Source organism: Mastomys coucha, unplaced genomic scaffold, assembly GCF_008632895.1.
Source record: "Mastomys coucha isolate ucsf_1 unplaced genomic scaffold, UCSF_Mcou_1 pScaffold5, whole genome shotgun sequence".
NCBI classification, from domain to species: Eukaryota; Metazoa; Chordata; class Mammalia; order Rodentia; family Muridae; genus Mastomys; species Mastomys coucha.
In genome coordinates this window covers 79220747-79243050 of record NW_022196911.1, presented here as the reverse complement: position 1 = coordinate 79243050, position 22304 = coordinate 79220747, and the positions used below count along the sequence as shown (strand labels likewise).

Genomic DNA, 22304 nt, shown 5'->3' with positions numbered 1-22304 from the left:
CTGGACTGAATGGAGAAAGTATGTTCTGTGTTCTCACTGTGACTGGCCAGGCTGCTGTGGCTTCTCTGCCACAGTGGATTGTAACCTGAACTAGGAAATAAAATAGCACTTTCATCTTTTAGTTGCCTTTGTGAGAGCATTTTAAAGAAACAGCAACAAAAAAGAAAACAAGACACATAGTAGGCTTCTTACTGTGCACTGACCTACTACATGTCAGTACCATGCTAGGCACCAGGGTAGAGTAAAAAAGGGATAAAAAAAAAAAGGGAATACATCTGAGTCAGGTGGGGAGGGGAGCTTCAGAAAGGAAATCCTTCAGAAATGACAAAACGTTGGTGTGAATCTGAAAGATCTGAGTGACAATTTGCCAGGAAGGAAGGAAGGAAGGAAGGAAGGAAGGAAGGGAAAAGGGTACAGGGTAGATGGAACAGCAAATGCAAACAGGAGCAATCTGCACAGCAGCTCCTGCCACACAGACCCCACACAGCCAGAGGTAAAGGATGTGCATATAAAAGAGGCTTTCTGGGCTGGAGAGATGGCTCAGCGGTTAAAAGTGCCAACTGCTCTTCCAAAGGTCATGAGTTCAAATCCCAGCAACCACATGGTGACTCACAACCACCTGTAATGAGATCTGACACCCTCTTCTGGAGTGTCTGAAGATAGCTACAGTGTACTTACATATAATAAATAAATAAATAAATAAATAAATAAATAAATAAATCTTTAAAAAAAAAAAAAAGAGGCTGTCCACTGGGCAGTGGTGGCACACGCCTTTAATCCTTGGGAGGCAGAGGCAGGTGGATTTCTGAGTTTGAGGCCAGCCTGGTCTACAGAATGAGTTCCAGACAGCCATGGCTACACAGAGAAACCCTGTCTGGAAAAACAAACCAGAAAGAGAGAGAAAGAGAGAGGGGGAGAGAGAAAGAGAGAGAGAGAGAGAGAGAGAGAGAAAGAAAAAGAGATTTTCCTGTCCCTGTCATTTTCCTCATGACCAATTCTGTGAACAACTCCTATACTTAACATGGGTTGACCTGAACTTGATAGTTCACAAACACTTTGTACCTCACCAAAGCTACTAGCTCTACATGACATTCAGTGAACAGCTGGATCAGGAGGCCAGCAGAGGCCAGCAGTGGGACTCAACAATGGAAATGGGTGTTCTGTTCACCGTGACAACCTGGTTGCTCTGAGTGCTTGAAAGTCTCCCTGGTCTCACTTATACCAGAGAAATGGCCTCTTCACAGAGAAGCTGGGCCTTCTTTGCTTCCCAACCCTGAACCTTTGGCTGTCCTGGTTCTCCTCGGACCTACACCAAAAAGGATGGGGGGGCATGAAAGACAGACTGATTTCTCTCAAATCCCCAAGCCAATGTTCAACTACCCATGGCTGGACTATCGAAACCGGAACAAAAGTGAGGATGGGGTAGAAAGGAATGGAGCCGGGGTCGAGGGGGGGGAGGCCCTGATGTGGTAAAGCTAGCAAACCAGACCCAATCTCAGACCAGGCCCTGGGTTTAGCAGATCCATGGGAAAGGCCAAGGCAGGCCTTTGGACAGCTGATTGTCTCCTCCAGCCCTCACAGTCTCTCTTTCCAAAGGAGGACTTGCTGGATTCTCTCAAGTAGGGATACCTGTGTGTCCCCCAGCTTCTCCCATACCTGTATCTTACCTTTTACACCAACCTCACACCTCCGGCTCTTTGCATAAGATCTTCCCTCTTTGCATAAGTCCACTGCTCTTATCTCTGACTTACCTGATCAACAACCCCCAACACCCAAACAAGATACGGTTTCTCTGTGCAACCTCAGCTGTCCTAGAACTCATTCTGTAAATCAGGCTGGCCTCAAACTTGTATATCAGCCTGCTTTGGCCTCCTACCCTGCTGCTAACTCTTGCTTATATGCAAGACTCGGTCTTCATCATCTCCTCTAGGACGGAAATATCTGATTCCCAGCCCTGAAGGTGCCTCTCGGCTAGACTGCTTGTGTGTATTTCCCTTTGTAAATTGCTGCAGACCAGAATTTGTCTCAAATGCTAAACCAGTAGTTCTCAAAATGTCCCAGAGTGATCAGATCCACCCAAGCCCTAGAGAATCAGATACTAGGGGAAAAAGTCCTGGGAATCTGGGTTTTAACAAGCTCTCCCGGTGAGCCTAATGCACACTCACATTTGAGAAAACAAGACCAACAGTTGTCACCCTTAACTGAATACTGGAATCTCCAGGGAGAGCTTCCCAAAATGCCTGACTCAATTAGTCTGATACAGGGCCTAGGCATGTTCAAATATCATTCCAATAGTTCTGATATACAACCAAGGTTATAGCACTACTAGTCCTGTGTTCCTTAAACTTCAACTACATGGGAGGTACCTGGGGGTCTGGTTGGCAGGATGCTTCTGACAGCCTTTCTGAAAGGCTCCCAGGCACAGTACCAGGAAGACCACCTGCCAGGGACGGGCAAGGGTGATGCCTCATTTACCACCTTAGTTTCTGGAGAAATACCTGGTGCTAGTATTTACTAACTGCAGAACAAATGAATGCCTCACAAAGTGTTGGAACTCTCACTTTTAATGACTGTCTTACTGGTACCACACATATATCTTTGTTCCTCTTGCCAGAATTCAAAAAAGCCATGACTCCTGTTCACCTGCCCTTGTCTTGTTACAAGGTAAGTGATTTTTGTTACCCTAGGAGCTGTGTCAAAGTAGGAAGAGCACCAAACTCCCTCCCAATTCAAGCTAGCTCACAGGACCCTGACATTCACCTGAGGGTCTGCCATGAATGCTGTGTGACTTCAGACAAGTTACTTCCCTTCTCTGAGTGACCCTCCAGAGTCCTCGTTGTAGGTCAACACTTGCCTGCCCCCTTGTGTAGAGTTTCTAATGAGACAAAGTCTGTAAGGCCTGGACTATGTAGATTGTCTGCTAAAAGGAGTCATTTTTGTTAAAGAAGCAATCTTTACTTGGGGTTGCCAGATAAAACACAAACTGATCAATTAAATTTAAATATTCCATAAACAGTGCATGTGATTTTTTTTTTTTTTTTTTTTTGGTTTTTCGAGACAGGGTTTCTCTGTGTAGCCCTGGCTGTCCTGGAACTCACTCTGGCCTCGAACTCAGAAATGTGCCTGCCTCTGTCTCCCAAGTGCCAGGATGAAAGGCGTGCACCACCACCGTCCAGTGCATGTAATTTTTAAAATAAATAGAGTCCTAAATATTTTTATTCATTCCTGAAACCCAAATTTAAGCTGACATCTTTTGGTCTGCTTATTAGTGCTTTGCTAAATCTACAAACCCTACTTCTGTGAGTCATACTGCATGACTGAAGTCCTTGTAGTCACTGGGAAACCCGTAAGATCTTATCAGTCTCTGAGTTGGTAGCTACTGGCAAAAACCCATTGCTCCCTATTGTAAAAAAAAAAAAAAGTGTTGTAAAGATAGAAAATGGCGCTGGGCAGTGGTGTTGTACGCCTTTAATCCCAGCAGTTGGGAGGCAGAGGCAGGCAGATTTCTGAGTTCAAGGCCAGCCTGGTCTACAGAGTGAGTTCCAGGACAGTCAGGGCTATACAGAGAAACCCTGTCTCAAAAAAAAACAAAAAAAAACAAACAAACAAAAAAAAAAATGGCTGAATCCAGGCCAGATCCACAGAAAACCACTCCCCACATGAACCCCTCAGCTACAGTCAGAACTGTACCAGGCAGTGAAAGGCTTGAGATCTGACATGCACAAGGCCCTGTGTGTAGTCTTAGCAGCACACACTCTGAAGTAGTCACACAGCTAAGAGAGCGTCTGAAGGAAGCCCGTTTTCTCAAGTAGCCTCTGAGGTTGGTGGTGGCACAGAGCTATGCGACATGCCGTAGGTACTACTGTCCGCATAAGTGGTAGCCTCTCTTCCTTCGCCTTACATCTCCCCCAGGCCTGGCCTTCCCCCTGTCCACCTGACTTTTCAAAGGCTTGGAGGTTCTCAAGTAACCACATTGTGAATTCAGATCAATTTACAAATCTTTTCAAAATCTTGAGTGCTTTCGAGCTTCACAACTGCTTTCTATGAGAGAGGAACAGAATAAGGATTAATTAGACCCATTTTACAGAGGAAGACAGAGGTAGAGTAAAGTAACTGTTCCAAGTCATAGAATGAGAGAGATGGTAGCTGTGTTTCCAGCCCAGATGAGAAGCGTTAGTTAGTATCTCTCATGTTTGCTACCCCTGCCCTGGCCTGAGCACTGCAGTAATGGCCTAGGGGAGCCCTCGGACTGTTGCACCACTTGCTCTTCCCACCAGCTGCCAAAGGAAGCATTTCCACCAAGTCCAGAGTGCTGGAGGGTGCATCCGAGCAGACCAAATGCAACACCCTGCCTCCACTTTGAGAAAAAGACCGATCTCTTCACACACTGGCGCACCCTCTATGACCAACGCAAGGAACGGGAGTCAAAGAAGTTGTTTTGGAAAAGAAGAAACCTCCCGAGGTGTGTTTTGCCCTTCTCTGTATTATTTACACGTTCCTAACTCCTCCAGGAAAAGAGGGAGAGAATCAGGATGGGCTGGACCGGGAGTGGGACAAGTCAGGTGCTCGAGAGGACCCTGTGATTCTAGATGGGCAACTCCATCAAGTGGGTATCACTGACTCCTCTGAGTATCAGTCTTTCTCTGGTCTCATTGCTGAGGCTCTGTGGCAGAGGCAAGGTTGTAATCTGAGGAGGGGAGGGAGGGGACCACGGCTGTCTATGCAATTTCTTCCACAGGTACTTCAAAAACAGTGCCCAAATACCAACCCTCCATGTCTCTATCAGCAAGTTGACTTTAAAACCTAAAGTGGAACCAAGGCTGTTAGATCCCACCGACGACTCCCTGAAGTGGCAAAGATTAAAGGTCAGGATCATGGTGGGATGAGGAATGTGGACACTGCCTTCCTGAGAATACTTTACCTTGGTCTTGCTACCTCGGGTTCAGACTACATACCCTTCAGCCCTGGGTCCTGCCCTGAAGAACGGAAAGAAGGGAAATTGGGAATCAGTTGACTGGACTCTATGGTTACTGGAGTTCTTGGCTTTTTTTTCTTCCATTCAACTGACCCACCTTGGATGAGCAGGAACTCATCAACAGCTTGGACTCTCCACAAGAGGATGAGCAGTGCTATGCAGCCTATGTGAGGAACATGAGTATGGGGGGTCAATTAGAGGGGCAGCTTCCAGGGCGGTATTGAGATGGAAAGGAGCAACAAGCTAGAGATGGCTGGTAGGGGGCAGGGACATCCCAGGTATGAAGTCTAGCTGTGAATAGAACACAATAACTCTTGAGCTGATGTCCAAGGTCTCTCCCCTCTCCTCTATCCCTCCTCCTGCAGTCTTTAGGGTACCTGGGCATCAGGAACAAGTTGGTCATGGAAGCACTGTGGCAGGCGGTGAGTCTGGGGTCTGCATGGAGTTCAGGGAATGAAAAGAGGGTCTGAAGTCTGGAGAGGGTAGAAAGGAGTATGGGCACAAGAGTACCAGCAAAGGTCAGGGTCACTGTTGTGTGGTTAAGTCCCCACCTCATGTCCTTGGCCTCTTTAGATGGCTGTTTGAGAGTATGAATCTGAAGATCCTTCTTGTCTATGAAAATACTTTGAACTGAAAAGCCAGAGAAGGACTGGAGTTGCAGCCAGGCTTGGTGGCTCGTGCCAGCAAGCCCAGCACTTAGGAGATGGAGGCAGGAAGATAACAAGTTCCATTCCAGTCTTAGCTACATAAGTTCAAGACCAACCTTGGCTGCATAGCAAGACCCTATCTTGAAACACTAAGGACTGAAGATATAGCTCAGGGGTAAAGCATTGACTAGCATATACTAGGCCTTTGGGTTCTGTCACCACACACAGAGACACATACTGCCTTGGGATGGAGCTCACTCTGATTTAAGTAAAACACTGTTCCAGGCTTACATATATTAATCTAAGTGTCCCTGCCATGGTTGATGTTGGTCTGTTCTTTCTCTCTCTCCCTCTCCTTTCTCTCTCTTTCTCTCTGTCTCTCTGTCTCTTTATCTTTCTCTCTCTCTCTCTCTCTCTCTTTCTCTCTCTCTATCTCTCATTCTCTCTTTCTTTCTTTCTTCCTCACAAATGAAACTCTGAGAATCCAAGTGCTGGCCTAAGGCCAAGTGACCACAATACTACACAGAGATGTGTGTGTGCACAGAAGCCTGACTCACTGGCTTGGTGTTCCATTGCACCATCCTGCCTGTGCACTCTGTGTGACCATAAACAAGTCACATTCTAGCTCTCTGATTTCTATTTTGTAGAAGTTACACTAAAACAATCCCTAAGGTTTTGACAATCTATCACTTTATGGTGTGTTTTCACTATTTCCTTCTTAAATCAGGCTCAAACTGGTTCAGCAAAAGTAAAGGATGAGGCCTACAAATCCCTGGCCATCCTAGGTATGTTCTCACCCTTTGTGGGGAGTTGGGGAGGTACAAAAGTAAAGCCACTTTGCTCTATAGGTATAAGTGGAAGGAAAGGGGGTATGACCACACTCCAACCTAGCATACTACAAGGTCTGGGAATTACCCTAGGCACTATTGGGCAGAGAGAAGGTACAATGAAAAGGAAAGAGTGGAGGGAGGCACAGGGAAGGTTCTAGAAGTTGCACTCATGCTTAGCCAGGTCTCTGATCTAGTGGGAGGATGGGCAACCCCTTGAAACCAGAACTTGGGCCTCCCATCTGAAGAATAAAGTGGTATTCAGTAGGTCCTTACAGAGAAAAACAGTCCTTGAGGCCCTGCCATGACTTGAACACTCTCCTTGTCCAGGTTGCGTGGATAAGTCTGTGATCAAGGCTCTCATCAAACAATTGATGGACCATCAGGGAAATCAAAGGTTAAAGACCCTGGTGAGGCTACGAGTAGTGCTGAACTCCTGGGCTGCTACACCTAAGAGCAAGGTAATTGGGAGGAGAATCCATAACTGAGGCAAAGAAGGTCAAGGTCACTGGTAATTTTGGTTGGGAGTTGAGTGTGGAAGAAGGTTGCCTAACTCTCAGATTTAACAGAAGACAGTGTCTGTGCGGAGTTCCCTCTAAAGTTGAATGAAAGTACAGGCTGCTATACTCATTAGACAAGCTCTGTAAAGCTGAAATCATTCAATGAGATTCAGTAAGAAACCAGTATGCCTGTGTTCCTTCAGTGGGAGCCATCATTACCATGACCTCTACAAGAGACCACGGAGGCAAAATGTCTATCACAAAGAAATAGAGACTAAAGTCCACTGATAGAGCCTTCCCATATGTCTCCCTTTACAGCCCTAGTTCGTTAATTCCAACCATACTCCACGTAAAATAGAATCTGTTACTCATCCATTTATTCAGCAACTACATATTAAACAGTTGTCATGTACCAGGCACTGTCGGTCCCCTGGGATATATCAATAAACCGAACAGGCAAACTGCCTTTGATGTGGGTAAGGGGACTCACAAAACAATTTAATTACGAAAGTATATAGAATGTTAGAAGTCCCAAGTGTGCAGGGAGGAAGGAGCACCAAGATCGCTGAGTTGGGAGGAGAACAGGTTGTAATTTAGACATGGTAGACAGGGAAGGTCCAGTGTGAACAATATATTTGAACAAAGACATGAAGATGTGTTATAGATACCTGAAAGAAAATATTCCAGGTAGAAAGACTGGTTAACACAAAGGCAGAAACATGGCTGGCATGGCCAAAGATCAGCAAGAAAAGACAGCTGTTGAAGTGGAACAGAATAAGAAAAGCAACAGGAAACGAAGGTCTAGTCACTAGGTCAAATGTGGCTTTGTGGGCTTCTTAGGTAATGGGCTCTTAACTCTATATAAGGAACTTTGGAAGTTCTTGAACTGTAATTTTCCTTTCGAAAAGTTCACTCTAAAGAAATATGACTTAGGAGAGAGTAGGTGACAGCAGAAAGTAAGGGAGAATAGTGTGATGGTTTCAGGCTTACTTTTAGAGAGAGGGATCGGAAACAATATTCTAAAAAACATGAAGCCTGAGCCAGGTATGACAGCACCACCCTGAAATCCCAGCTCTAGTGAGACTGACGCAAGACAATCCTGGAGTTTGGGATCACCTATAAAATGAGATCCTATCTCAAAAAAAAAAAAAAAGACAAAAAGTAAAAAGTGAAGACGGCTAGCTGAAGACAGGGCCTCCTCTTACTCATTTCACCTGTTTCCCTCTAAGAGGCCCGAAGTCGGATACGAGGAAAAGCTGGTGCTTTTGCTGCAGAATCTGATAGACAAGCCACTGAATGAAGAATCCTTAGAGGCAGCCCTGTGCTTGGGTTTCCTGAGGCCCAGCAACAGCATGGTCCAACAGTTCTTGCTACAATGTCTGGGTCAAGGGTCCATGTCCCAGAGGATGAAGGTATGAGAGGCAGAATCGGGGATCTATGGGATGTACTTGGCAAACAGTGGTCAGTGTTGACTTGGATTAGAGAGTATATTTCTACCATCACAGCCCAAGGAAAACAAGCTTCAGCTATGCATAGCAGAGTTCTCTGCATTTATGAATATGGAAACACACAACTAGGGAAGATATGACAAATACATGTGCACATGTACATCTATTTATGTGTGCACACATCCACTTGTGCTCTCATTCAAAAGGCCAAGAGGGCAGAGAGAAGCACCCTGTTCCCCCAGTGAATTCTAGGCCTAGCCTTAGTCTGCTTGGCTATCAACACTCCTCTGGGTACACCAATATACCATGTTCCTCCTCACCCTTCACAGGCTCTGAGGATGCTGGTCAAGAAGATGAATGTTCATTCAGCTGCTGTCACCAGGGCCATTCTGGAACAGCTATACTCTAACGTCGCTGATGTAAGCTCTAGGCTACCTTCCTTAGCACTAGACAAGGAGGGAAAACGCATTGTCTCTCACACCTCACACTTCCCTTAGGATCGCTTGGAAGCCACCCAAATGCTCAAGACCATTGGGCTGGAAAAGATCCAGGCTCAGGGACTGGAGGAACTCACATTTGACCTGCTCAAGAAGAAAATGCACAATGAACCCTTCCAAGTAAGATCCTAGCTCCCAGCCCCAATCTTACTCTCCTTTATTTTCTTGAGATAGGGATTCCCAACAAACCTTACACCCTAGTATGACACTGCTTTTACCCTATCCCTCTCATGTTTTTAATCTACCTGTCTTTGGTTAAGCAGTCCCTCAGCACAAAAACACCACCCAAACCACTCGCTCCCTGCTACTTTTTCCTTTTTCACTTCTTCCTCTTCCTTCCATTTAAAATGCTACTGCTACTCCAAGCCCAGTGTGGTAGTACATGTTTGTAATCCCAGCCCTTGCAAGGTAGATTTAGATGATCAGGAACTCGGGAACTCAAAGCCAGTCTCAACTACACAAGTCTGAGGAACCTGTGGGCAACAGGAGATGCGATAGGCAGGGATGGTCCAAAGAGCATGTCCTATGGGAAGCTGTCCCAAATGACCAGACTCAATCCTGCCTTTCTCCACATCCCATTTGCACTTAACTGTGCAGAACTGCAGCCTTTCCACATTGTTCTAAAATTTGTCTCATCTCTTCATAAGTCTTCTCAGCGGTTTTCAGTACCTTCAGGATGGCTTACTTTGTGTCCCATCTCAAGCCCTGTTTTACCTCTTCAGTTTTTTTCCCCTCCAATATTAAGGACTAACCCAAGCCCTGGTGGAAAGTAGGCGAGTGCTCTGCCACTGAACTCTACATGTCCAGGCCTTGGTTCCATAAAGATTCACTGTAGTCCAGCTGGCCCCAAATTCACAATCCTCCTCTCTCTGTCTGGAGAGTGCCGGGATTACAGGGGTGCACCACCCTGCCCAGAACCGACAGCTTTACTTCCCATAGCTATACCAGCTGCAGTCTGAGTGTCCATATTCTGACGTACCTGTACAATTACTGAATACAGTTTGAAAAGCGTTAGTCTGACTACCTCAATAAATGAACTGTTCTCCTCATCCTTCCACTCATTCTTCAACTATAAGCTGGGTCATCACTTCCTCCAGGAAAACATCCCAGAACCCAGGACTGAATAAGGAAAGCCTGTGCACCCTTCCTAGTACTGTAATTGCCTTTGCTCGAATGCTCCATCTATTGAGCCGCTCCAGGCAGGTACCCTTTGTAAGAAAACCCGAGTGTTTATTAAGGGTATCTGGAATACTGCAGTGGTGCACACTGCATTCCCTCTCTCTGTGGTTGCACTCTGCAGGTAATAAGGCAGGCTGTGTCTGAAACAGTGGATGTGCTCAAGATGAAGCCTTTATTAATGAAACTAATGGAGGCGTAAGTTAAACTAGAGGGCTAGAAGTCAAGAGGGGGGTTGGCTGAGAACCTTGTCTGTACTTTGGGGACGGTCATTCTGACTCTGGGCTTTTGTTTATCTGTTGTTGTCGTTGTTGTTTAAACCACTCAGAGTTGCTATAAAACTCTACTACAACCCCAAAGGAACTTTCAGAAGGCATCAAGTTCTAGTGATAATCAAATCCTAATCCATCCTTTCAGTGTTTCATGGCAAACTATAGTATCTGTCCCTGCCAGCTTCTTTGATGTGAGAAACCAGAGAGAGAAATGATATTAGCAGCACTTATCGTCATGCTGGACTCACTCTGGGCTGAGATGTAACCAGCCTCCCTCCCACTGAACAACATATTTCCTTCCACACAGGCAGCTGATGAGCCCATATGTCAATGACCGGCAGGAAGCAATCATCTCATTGGTAAGCTGGGCTGTTTTTCTGACTCAGTTCTTCAAGATGTCTTGATGATGGCAGGCAAGTAAATGACTGAGCAGTTCCTGGGGATAAGAAAGAACTGTAGTTTGGGAAGGTTATTTACTTTAGAATTTTAGTCCTATTGAAGATCCAAGCCTTGGGATAAGTAGGATATATGATAGGTGGGTATGAAAGATGCTATTAGACATTACAGAAAAGGTCTCCATTCTGATAAATATTGGGAACTAGATCCCCAAATGCCAAGGAAAGAAACCACATCTCTCTCTAGGTCATCTCTCTAGGGTCATCTCAAAGAGAGAATGGAAAAGAGGCTGGGGATCTTACCCTCCTGGGGCTGGCTACTTAGGCAGAGTTACTCATTCTCTGTCCAGGGTGCCCTGGGGATCCGCAATGAACAGGTGTTCCATTTGCTGCTGGACATGCTAGATGCAGAAGAGAACAAGAGTGTGAAGAAGAGCGTAAGACATTCCTGTCCTGCAGCGCCCATCTTACCCCCTTCCTCTCTCTCCTCCATATCCCTCTCATTCATCTGTTCAGAGTCAACAATGAGGAATTGGGGCAAAAGTCCTCAGACATGTCCCTTGGCTTGATTCCTTGGGGCCACAGTAACCACTCCAGAACTTCCCCTTTGCCAGCTAATTCTTTTCCCAGCCTGAGCACAAAATATGCCAGCCCCATGATCTTTCCTTTTATGCAGATACAAGAAACACTACTTGTTTGGGCCTCAAGAAATCCATGGATCCAAAACAAGCTGACCAACAAGGTTTTCTTTGTGTATGACATACCGAAGACTGTGAAGACAGAGCCTACAAGGTTCCGGAAGAAGCCAGACAGCATAGACAACTTGTGTATCTCAGACTTTCGACAGGCTAAGCTGAGCCCTTTGTTTATAGCAAAGGCCTGCAACAAGCTAGGGGAAAAGCTAGAGGCACCTGCTTTCTCATTCTATTTTTCCAAACCGAGAAAGCAAAGGCCACAGGCCACAGGACCTTGGGAACCAAAAATCAGGGAACAACTCCGGAACTTGGTGTTGCCTCAAAATAGGTTTCTTTTTTGTCTCTAATTCCAACTCTTTCCTCCAGAATGGTTTCCTGAGAAGATAACTCGTTTTTCTCTTATGAATGAACATTTACTTGGCATTTTACCTAGTTTCTGAATCACCACTGCTGTTCACTCCTCTGAGGCAACACTGGAGCAGACTCCTTCCCATGGTCGGGTGCTCTTTCTATGCACTTTCATCAGAGCAAAGCAGGAAGGGCAGAGCCAAAGGTTCTCTCTGTGACTAGCTTTCCTCCTGTTCTATCTTCATTCTGCTGCTGTGACAAATACCATTACTAGATACAACTTAGGAGAAAAAAGGATTTATTTATTTGGCTTTTACTTCCAGGTCATAGTCCCATTTCTGAGGGAAGTCAAAGCATAAATTTGAAGGCAGGAGCTTGAAGGTATGAACTTTTTAGGAACACTACTTCCTGGCTTATGCTTAGTTAGCTTTCTTATATATCCACGGGATACCACCCACAGTGGTTTGGGACCTACTATATCATTTTGGAATCCAGACAATCTCCCATAGACATGCCCACAGGCCAATCAGAGATAGACAATGCCTTAAAGTTTTCTCTTCCCAGGAGACTCTAGATTGTATCAAGTTGACAATAAACCAACCAACCACACAAGTAAATAATAGGACATGTCCTTAAATCAAGTCCCTTGTTAGTGCCCAGAATCTAGGAGCAAAACTAGAGACCTGGCCTTCTGTCAAAAGACCAGGAAGTTTGCCTCTTAGATAATTTCCTTTGTCTCCTACCTCATTCATCTCTCATTTATTTATTCATTAGTGTTCATGTCTGTCTATGAGTCCATACACCACAGCACAATTGGAAAAGTCAGTTCTCTCCATACACTGTGTGTCCCGGGCATTTAACTCAGGTTATCAAGCTTCGCACAAAAAAGTATGCCTGTATCTACTGAACCATCTTTGCTGGGTTTTTTTAAAGATCTTTTTGAGAGACAGTGTCTAGCTATGTATCCCAGATTAGTGTGAATACTAAGCCTATTGACATCTGAACTTTCCTCTGTCAACAAAACCACTAACCAATCTCAAGCTTCAAAAGGTTGCCAGGTGTTGTGGTACATACCCATAATCCCAGCATTTGGGAGGCTAGCAAGAGAACGCCAAGTTTGAGTCAGCCTGGGCCACATAGTGAGATTTGTTTTTTTTTTGTTTTTTTTTTAATTTAACCAGATACAGGTCCTCTGTAAGAACAACAAGGCTCTTACCTATGAGCCATCTCTATAGCTCTATACAGTGAACTTAATGCTAGCCTAAGCTATACACAACAAAGAGGGAAAAAACAGGCAAGAAAGGAAGAGAGGAAGAAAAGAAGGGAAGTGGGGAAGGGAAATAAAGCTGAGGGTTGGGGTGTGGGACCTTTGGAGAATCACTGATTTTCAAAAGCGCAGAATATTGGTGACAATAGAAAGAATAAATGATTTAACATCTTAGAGCTTTGGCATGTGACTAAATTAAGGCAAGATTTCCGATACACATAGATGAAGAAGTGGGGCTTGTACATACCCTTTATTTGCTATTAGAGGGAACAACAGAGATCCCATTTCAAAGATTTCTTACAGTGGAATGTTATATTTTGAATGGTGTCCTAAAACCACTTCTATTAGACCTTGATGGTTGAGTGGGCATCTTGGGACTCTTAAGAGGTAAAGTGAAGGCTCTAACACACCGGTGACAGATCAGATGGTAAGTACGGTATGAAGTCAGCCACTTATGCTCAGTGCTATCAAGCCTTCTGCTGAGGATTGATGCAGTTAGGATTGAGATGCTGTCAATGCAGAGACTGGTTATCTGGTTAAGTAATAAAACATATCTCTGAAGACACCATAAATATGGACCAAAAGGGGATGGAGATCTGGGTAGGGTTTTACACAAATTGAAAGCTTAAACAATATAGTTAAAAACACAATGTGCCTGTAGGATATTGAAACCCAGGAAAATATGAATGGCATTGCTCATTCTTCCAAAACCCAAAGGATGGTCAAGAAAAGAACATGTCTCCTGTCTTTGAATATCTTCCGACATTGTCAGGAGAGATCCTAAGAATGCTGCTTATATTCTAGAAGAGGGAAACCATGCTCTCTATAATTACCCTAATTTAGTTTGCATTCAGAATTCAATTCTCTATCAAAACTTTTTACTAAGGCAATAGTTCCCAACAAGGCGCAATTTTCCCCTAAAGGAATCTGACAGTTTAATTTGTCAGGGCTTGGTATATAGAAGGGCCATTATTAGCTTCCAGTGAGCAGGTATCAGGGATGCGTAGGACAACCTCCTATTATAAAAAAAAAAAAAAAAAAAAAAAAAAAAAAAAAAAAAAAAAAAAGATCCACCCAAGGTGTTGTAGCACACACCTTTAAACCCTACACTCAGGAGGGTTTATTCCTTCTATTCCTGCAGAGGCAGGAGGATCTCTTAAGTTTTGAAGCCAACCTCATAGCAAGTTCCAGACCATTAAAGCCACATAGTGAAACTCTCAGAACTAAGAAGACCCAGCATGGTATTGGAAGGTATGTCCATAAACTCAGCACTTCCAAGGCTGAGGAAGGAAAAAGGGGTTCCAGGCTAATGTGGGCTACATAACAAAACCCTGTCTAAACAGCAGGGGTGGAGTGAGAAGAATATATAACCCAAAATGTTCCATTTATTTTTTACTTTGTGTATGTGTAAGTGAAGAACAACGTGTGTGGATTATCTGTGGAGACCAGAAGAGCTCATCAGACCCCTTGAAACTGAAGTTAGAGGTGGCTGCAAACCACCTGGATATGGGTAGTAGGAATTGAACTTGGGTTCTCTGGAAGAACTGAGCTATCTTTCTAGCCCCTAATAGTATCCTTAGAGAGGATCTCATACTTTGTGTAGGCCAGGCTGGCTCTCAGCTTGTGAGCATCCTGCCTCAGCCTCCTAAGTGCTTGGATTACATGTCACCACATGTAGCAACTTTTCCCTTGAAATTTACTCTTTCCAGGATATTAACTCAGACAAAAAGCATTTTCTTTCTCATATCTAGGTACTAGCTCACAATGTTTGTACTGTATAAGTGGGAGTACTGGTATAGGCTATGAAGCTAAAAAGGAGACCACAAGAGGGAGTCTTTCAGTCTTTTTTCCTTTCTTCCTTTGGGTCTCATTGGTCACACATTATTCCCCAATTTCAGGATCCTTATGTCTGAGTTGTCTTAAACTCCTCTCTTCCCTAGACTAGTTACATGAGGTGCTTTTAAAACTGCCCAGGCTCTTGGGAGGCAGAGGCAGGCGGATTTCTGAGAGCAGCCTGGTCTACAGAGTTCCAGGACAGCCAGGGCCACACAGAGAAACCCTGTCTCAAAAAACAAACAAAAATGCCCAGGCTTCATTCAGATTTTGAGTAGAGCTAGGACATTTTTATTTTAAAAAATTTCTAGCTTTTACATATAGCTAACCATTGCTCTAGGTAGCTTAATGATTGTATGTATTCTCAAGTCCCACTTACTGATTGATAATTTGCAAATATGCTAATACAGATGTTAATGGTAAACACATAATCACACGCAGTATTGAAAAAGGAGCCAACCATATGAGTATCTAAGAACACTACACAGAGAATGTACAGTGATACTGAAGCAGAAGCCGATTCGGTATGACCAAGATGGGGCCAGAGGCTGAGACATACAGGATTATCTAACATCTTTACATCATTTAGCTGTTCAGGCTACTGCAACTGTCCTAATAAAGAGACAAATGTAGCTTGTTATCAACTGTCAAGAGTATAGATGGTTTGGGATATATTTTGAAGATAGAACCAAAAGGCCTACATATGTACACAATGTAAGCTGGAAATCAAGAAACTCTTAAGTTTTGACCTGATCTAATCTGGGTGGGTTGGTAAAGACTCAGGTTAGGAAGACTAACAAGAAACTGATCTGGGGCAGGGCAGTGGTGGCACACGCCTTTAATCCCAGCACTTGGGAGGCAGAGGCAGGCAGATTTCTGAGTTCAAGGCCAGCCTAGTCTACAGAGTGAGTTCCAGGACAGCCAGGACTACACAGAGAAGAAAAAAAAGAAACTGATCTGGGAAGAAAAAAAGAAACTGATCTGGGAGATTAAATGTTCTATTCAGGACATGTTAAATTTTATGCACCTATTTTCCTTCTAAGTGGAAAGGTTAAGGATTTAGGAGTAGGGAGTATTGAAGGGCATCAGCCACGACTGGAAACAGAAATCTGCTAGCATGGCAATACAATGAGTCTAAACGGACATTCCTAGAACTGACTCCCTATACCCCACCAAGTTCTCAGTCATAAAGAACAGCTAGAAATAACATTTAAATTTACCTAGGTTAATATTAATTTTCAAATTCTGTAGAGTTAGTTATAACTGAGTCCTAAGTGTGACAAATAATGCACTCAATGTCCACAAAAAACAAGCAGCTTTTATTGCAGTATTACAAAACACTTTCCATTTTGGCAATATTTTACAACGCACTTAGCTTTAAGGGCTGGGAATGAGAAGGTGGGAAACTAAAGGGAAAATTTAATGGACATTTCTAAAAGGAAAACTGTCCCCAGCCCTCCCACCCAAATAAAAACCCAAATGTCAATTTCACTACCCAAGAGGCCATGAGGAAAGCAGCAGGCACACTCTTGACAATTCCCAATGGGTCATGTCAGAAACAAAGGAGAATTTGAAACAGTCGTCAGTAAGGTCGGTTGCGCTGATCATTTCTGTAGTCGTTTCTAGGGATGAAAAAAATAAAGAACCAAAGTAAGTTCTAGGATTTTAACAAGGGAACACGGTACACTTCCTCAGAGTGCTGGTGACCTGTACCCGCTAGATATTTTCTATAAAGGTGACAATACACCTTATTTCTGTATGCCAAGAAAAGTATTCTTTTGGGACAGGGTCTCTACATAGCCCCAACTGTCCTAGAACTCACTATGTAGACCAGGCAGGCTTCAAACTCAAAAAAATATTCTTAATAAATCTAATTCATCAGCTTTAAGACTTATATGTTTCTTAGAGGCTTTGCTACCCATCACTCTAGTAATTTTCCACCTAAACCAAGGACTACAAGAACACTGTAAATACTTGCAAGCACTATGCCAAGTCTAATGTCCAGACAGAACCCTGGCATTGCAGAACAAACAAATTTAAAATTTACATTTCATGTATAACTTCTGTATTGGTCACTATGTATATAATCTCAGAAAAGTTACTCTGTTATAAAGACCAACAAAGGAACCAGAACTAAAGTTGTATACATACTATTGTACAGTACTTGCAACTCATAAGTTTAGTATATGGTGATGAAGCTATTACTGATATGAAACAATTATACACTGCTTTCTATGGGCAAACCACTGTTACAATCTCATCGAATCCTACATATTGGGAAGTATTTGCTCCATTGTTAGAAGAGACTATTAATGCTTCAAAGGATTATATAACTTGCCTAAGGTCTCACTAAAATGTGGAACAGAAGCCAGGTAGTTGGACACTACAGTATGTAAACACTATAATCCTCATTAGCTTTCACTACCTCCAGGAAATAGAGGAACTTGTATAAGGAATAAATGCAGGGTTTGAAAATCCTCCAAGAACTTTTAAACACTGTCAAGTTATCTCTCAATCCCAATTTCCTTTAGCCATGAGAAAAGTAACAAGTATAAACATTTATTAATTTGCAAAATAAAAGAAAAACTTGGAATTAAGCAAGTAACTACAAATTTTCCTGAAAGATCTTAATGGGATTAAAAAAGAAAAAATGTGTCAAAAATGGGTGCCTACAAAGCAGTGGGGTTGGAGCTGGAAAGGACTCAGCAATTAAGAGCAATAACTATTCTTCCAGGTCCCGAGTTCAACTCCCAGCAACCACATGGTGGCTCACCATCTCTAACAGGATCTGATGCCCTCTTCTGGTGTGTCTGAAGACAACTACAGTATACTCATATAGATAAATCTTTAAAAAATATGATGCAAAAATGTTCACAAATACATTTGAATGCTCACCTTCCTCCCATTTTGCCTCCATAGCCACCTCGGTCTCCTCCATAGCCACCTCTGTCGCCTCCATAACCCCCACCTCGGTCTCCTCCGTAGCCACCACCTCGGTCTCCACCATAGCCTCCACTTCTGTCTCCACCGTAGCCTCCACTGCCGCCACCACCACCACCTCGGTCTCCTCCATAGGCCCCCCGGCTGCGATCTCCTCCATATCCTCCTCGGTCTCCTCCGTAGCCACCTCGATCACCTCCGTAGCCACCTCGGTCTCCTCCATAGCTGCCACCTCGGTCTCCACCATAACCACCTCTGTCTCCTCCATAGCCACTTCCTCTATCCCCACCATAGCCACCCCCACTCCTGTCTCCACCATAACCTCCCCCACTTCTGTCTGCACCATAGCTACCACCACTCCTGTCTCCACCATAACCTCCCCCACTTCTGTCTCCACCATAGCCACCTCGGTCTCCACCTCTGCCCCCACGACCTCTGTAGCCCCTTTCTCCACCGTAGCCTCTCCCCCGGAAATCTGCAAAGTAAAAATACAAACCAATAAGGCCAGCATTAATAATGCAAAGCCTCTCCAAGGCTAGTTAGAAGACAAGCACATTATACATGCAATGAAAGGACCAACAAGATAAAGAGCTGGCCTACCTCCCCCTGAAGAACGTGAATCCTCTGGTCTAGGCTCATTGCACTGATTACAGGAATTTCTTCGAGCAAAGTTCATATTTCCACATGACCTGAAGGAGGAAAATGTTCCTAAGTCTCCAATAAACCCAGAATCCTCCCTTATACCCTCCAACCCCTCTTCACCCACCAAAGTAAACAGCATACTTACGGATTAGGGCAAACCCAGTCCCCATTCTTAGGGTCTCCACCTCGCCCCTGAAAACCTCCACGTCCTCTATAACCTCCACGACCTAGCAGGGAGGAAAGGGATAAGGTAGAAGTGAAAAACCAGCAATAGACACCAACAGTATTTAAGAGCATCAGATGAAAAAATAAAATGCCGATTAATACCTAGACAGACTCCTTCCAAATTAATTCCTGTTACAGCAAGACTGTCATTCTTGTTAATTTCACTTAAGAAATATAGCAGCTGGGTGGTGGTGGCGCACACCTTTAATCCCAACACTTGGAAAGCAGAGGCAGGTAGATTTCTGAGTTCAAGGCCAGCCTGGTCTACAGAGTGAGTTCCAGGACAGCCAGAGCTACACAGAGAAACCCTGTCTCGAAAAACCAAAAAGAAAAAAAGAAAAAGAAAAAAGAAATATAGCAAACATTAATAGACCTCATATGCATTATAACACTCTATACAGTTTGAGAATCTCAGTTATAAAGATTAAGTCTAAGTAGTAGGGTAAATTCCACACTTGAGGAAATAGACGAAATTCTTTAAAAAATAAGGAAGCTGCATTGGGGATCTTAAAAATTGGGTCAGCTCTGGCAATGAGGCAACTCAACACAAGGGACTTGTTCTAAACCTCACAAACTGACTTTGATGCCTGGCACCCACCCAGTGGAAAGAGCAATTAACTTAGCAAAGTTATGCTCTGAACTCCACATGTACAGCATGGCATGCATGTGCTCCCACAAATAAATGCTTTTAAAAAGTTAGACTACCTACCAAATAGGCTTTATTTAAACAACTGCTCCAGAGCTCCTTTACCATTGCTGTAAGAGCACTACAAAGTCATTTTTAACATTTCCTACCACTTTCTTAGCTACTGAAACATCCTCATTTTCAGATGAAATGTAGGGCAGTTGGAGAGAGGCCTCAGTGGTTAAAAGCACAAGCTGCTCCAGCAGAGGACCAGGGTTTAATTTCCAGCACCCATCTGTTGGCTTACATCCCTCTCTAACTCCAGTTTTAGAGGACACAACAGCCCCTTCAGGCATCCTGGGGCACCAGGCATTCATATAGCACATATATGTAAGGAAAACACTTATGCACATTAAATAAATTTACAAAAAAAAGATGAAAGGGCCAGGCAGTAGTGGCACATGCCTTTAATCCCAGCACTTGGGAGGCAGAAGCAGGCAGACTTCTGAGTTTGAGGCCAGTCTGGTCTACAGAGTGAGTTCTAGAACAGCCAGGGCTAATCAGAAAAACCCTGTCTCAGGAAAAAAACCTAGGGAACAAAAGGTAGTGGCACACACTATTAATCCCAACACTTCTCTGTGTGTGTTTGGGGGAGACAGGAGGTGGTAATCTCTGAGTTGAGGCCACACTAATCTACAGAGCAAGTTCCAGGACAGCCAGGACTACACAAAGAAACTCTGTCATGAAAAACCAGAAAATTAATAAAAATAAGATTTATGGGACTGGAGAGATGGCTCAGCAATTAAGAGCACTGGCAGGTCTAGAGGTCCTGAGTTCAATTCCCAGCAACCACACAGTATAACAGGACATCTATAACGGGATCTGATGCCCTCTTCTGGTATGCAGGTGTACATGCAGAATACTCATACATAAAATACATAAAGTTGCATGCAATTAAATGTAAGCAAGGGCAGAATACAAGACATATTCAAACTATGTGTACCATTTGGGCCATTTTATCTCTTTACATAGTGCTGGGGATCAATGTAAATATCCTACCTCGTCGTCCACCTCCACTTCCACCACCTCTCATGAATTCAGGCCTTCTAGTGGCAAATGACACTTTAATGATGTTTCCATGGAACTCTTTTCCTAAGAAGAAAAGAACAGTTCTGAGGCTGAGCAAAGTGTGCACACCTATAACTTCAATACTCAAAAGGCTGAGAGGCAAGAGGATCACTGAGATTTTGAGGCCTCAGCTTCAGCTAGACATTAAGACCTTTTCACCAAAATCTAAAAAGATGGGAAGGAAAGAGGAGAGGGTTTTAAACGAATGCTACAATGCTGCTCTGTATCTCTACCTCCCAACAAAACAGTTACTGTCTTGGCTATTTTTAGTTTCAGAAGAATAATGAACACATCCCCATAGAAATTTAAATATACTAGTGCTTGGTATTCCAAACAGGCAAATAATGCTAAAATATAACCCATAATCTATACAACAGAATAGACCTCCCATGGGGAGATAGTTATTTCTTAAAGACAAAGAAAAAATATCTAATAAGTATAGATAAAAGTTTGTTTTCTAGTCTTGAGGACTGAACCCAAGGTCTAATGCAAATATATATATGTATATATATCCATACATATGCTTACACATATGTATGAACATACATATGTGTCTATAATTTAGAATAAACCAAAGGGGAGGGGTAAGCAAGGCTGGGGTTCAGATTTAGTTGTAAAATTGTCCCCAATAGGACCATGCTTGAATACTTGGTCCTCATCTGGTAGCACTGCTTTTGGAAGGTTGCAGTATGTTTTGAACAAGATGCCTAGCTGGCAGATGTCAACCAAGCCAACTTTCTATACCTGTATCAGGTTAGAATTATGTGCAAGTAAGATTAAGGGAACACATACAAACAAAGATATACTTCATTTCATATCTACAAGCACATAGAAGCAAAGCTTGTTGTATTCTTGATCACTATTAAACAGAAAAATAACCACTATCCCTCAGAAGATGTTTTGCCTTCCACGCTAGAAAACATTTCTTCAAAGTATACAAATAAGAGCTAGAGAGATATTCAGCAGTTAGGAGCAGCTCTTCTAGGAGCCAAGTTTGATTCCCAGCACCTACAGGACAGCTCACAACCACCTATTCCTCAATTTCCAGGGGATATGATATCCTCTTCTGACCTCCAAAGGCAACAGCTGTACAAATCATGCATAGACATACATTCAGGTAAAACACCCAAACACATACATAAATTCAAATATAGGAATGGAGCATACCATCAAACCAATCGATGGCTGCCTTAGCTGATGGAGGGTCATCAAATGACACTGTTGCTTCCCCTTTTGGCTTTCCTGTGTCTTTGTCTGTGTAAAGATTTATCATTGGTTTTCCAGTCTTTTTGTTGGTCTAAAAAAAAAAAAATGACCAAATTGATGTTGCATTTTAGGAATAAGTCATCATGCATCATTCAGGTAAAGATTGTTTTTCAAAAATTTATTATTTTTAATTATTTGCACATATATATATGTATGTACGTATATGGTGTGCACATGAGTTCAAGTCCCCTCAGAAACCAGAACCGTCAGATTCCCTGTAGCTGGAACTTCTGGCTGGTGGTAAGCAGCCCAACATGGGTACTGAAAACTGAATTCAGATCCTCTGGAACAGTACATGCTCTTCACAGTGGAGCCACCTACCCAGCCAGGTAAAGATTTTTTTTTAAAGGGATCCTTACACCCATATTACAAAACAGTATACATTTAATGTAAAAATGAAGTTATCTATAGGTGTGGACACTGAAAACTTTCCATACTGAAGTATGAGAAAAACATAAGAGAAAAATAAACTATAAAAATTTTGTCAGGAGCTAGCAGTAATGGAATATGCCTTTAATCCCAGTACTCTAGAGGCAGAGGCAAGGTCCATCTTAAATATTTTGAGGCCAGCTTGGTCTACATAGTGAGTTCCAGGACA

At 43.4% G+C, this 22304-nt stretch overlaps 2 protein-coding genes across 2 annotated transcripts in view; one reads left to right on the top strand and one right to left on the bottom strand.

The window, feature by feature from the left end:
• The first annotated feature begins 1124 nt into the window (after window positions 1-1124).
• Heatr9 (HEAT repeat containing 9) lies at window positions 1125-11918 on the top strand. Its single transcript, XM_031351743.1, has 15 exons — window positions 1125-1411; window positions 2615-2664; window positions 4278-4462; window positions 4739-4865; window positions 5086-5142; window positions 5341-5397; window positions 6350-6407; window positions 6780-6910; window positions 8179-8361; window positions 8727-8816; window positions 8895-9014; window positions 10195-10268; window positions 10650-10701; window positions 11088-11174; window positions 11414-11918. Exons 1-15 carry the CDS (start codon window positions 1321-1323, stop codon window positions 11777-11779), a joined length of 1728 nt encoding a protein of 575 aa, XP_031207603.1. The 5' UTR covers window positions 1125-1320; the 3' UTR covers window positions 11780-11918.
• A 4260-nt stretch (window positions 11919-16178) lies between these two features.
• The window catches only part of Taf15 (TATA-box binding protein associated factor 15), a 35695-nt gene continuing 29569 nt past the window's right edge, over window positions 16179-22304 (bottom strand). The window contains exons 11-16 of the mRNA XM_031351192.1: window positions 21608-21737; window positions 20372-20464; window positions 18608-18689; window positions 18421-18509; window positions 17776-18295; window positions 16179-16502 (exon numbers count right to left, since the gene is read on the bottom strand). Coding sequence (XP_031207052.1) covers window positions 16463-16502; window positions 17776-18295; window positions 18421-18509; window positions 18608-18689; window positions 20372-20464; window positions 21608-21737 — 954 coding nt within the window. The 3' untranslated portion in view covers window positions 16179-16462. The remainder of the gene's footprint in view (window positions 16503-17775; window positions 18296-18420; window positions 18510-18607; window positions 18690-20371; window positions 20465-21607; window positions 21738-22304) is intronic.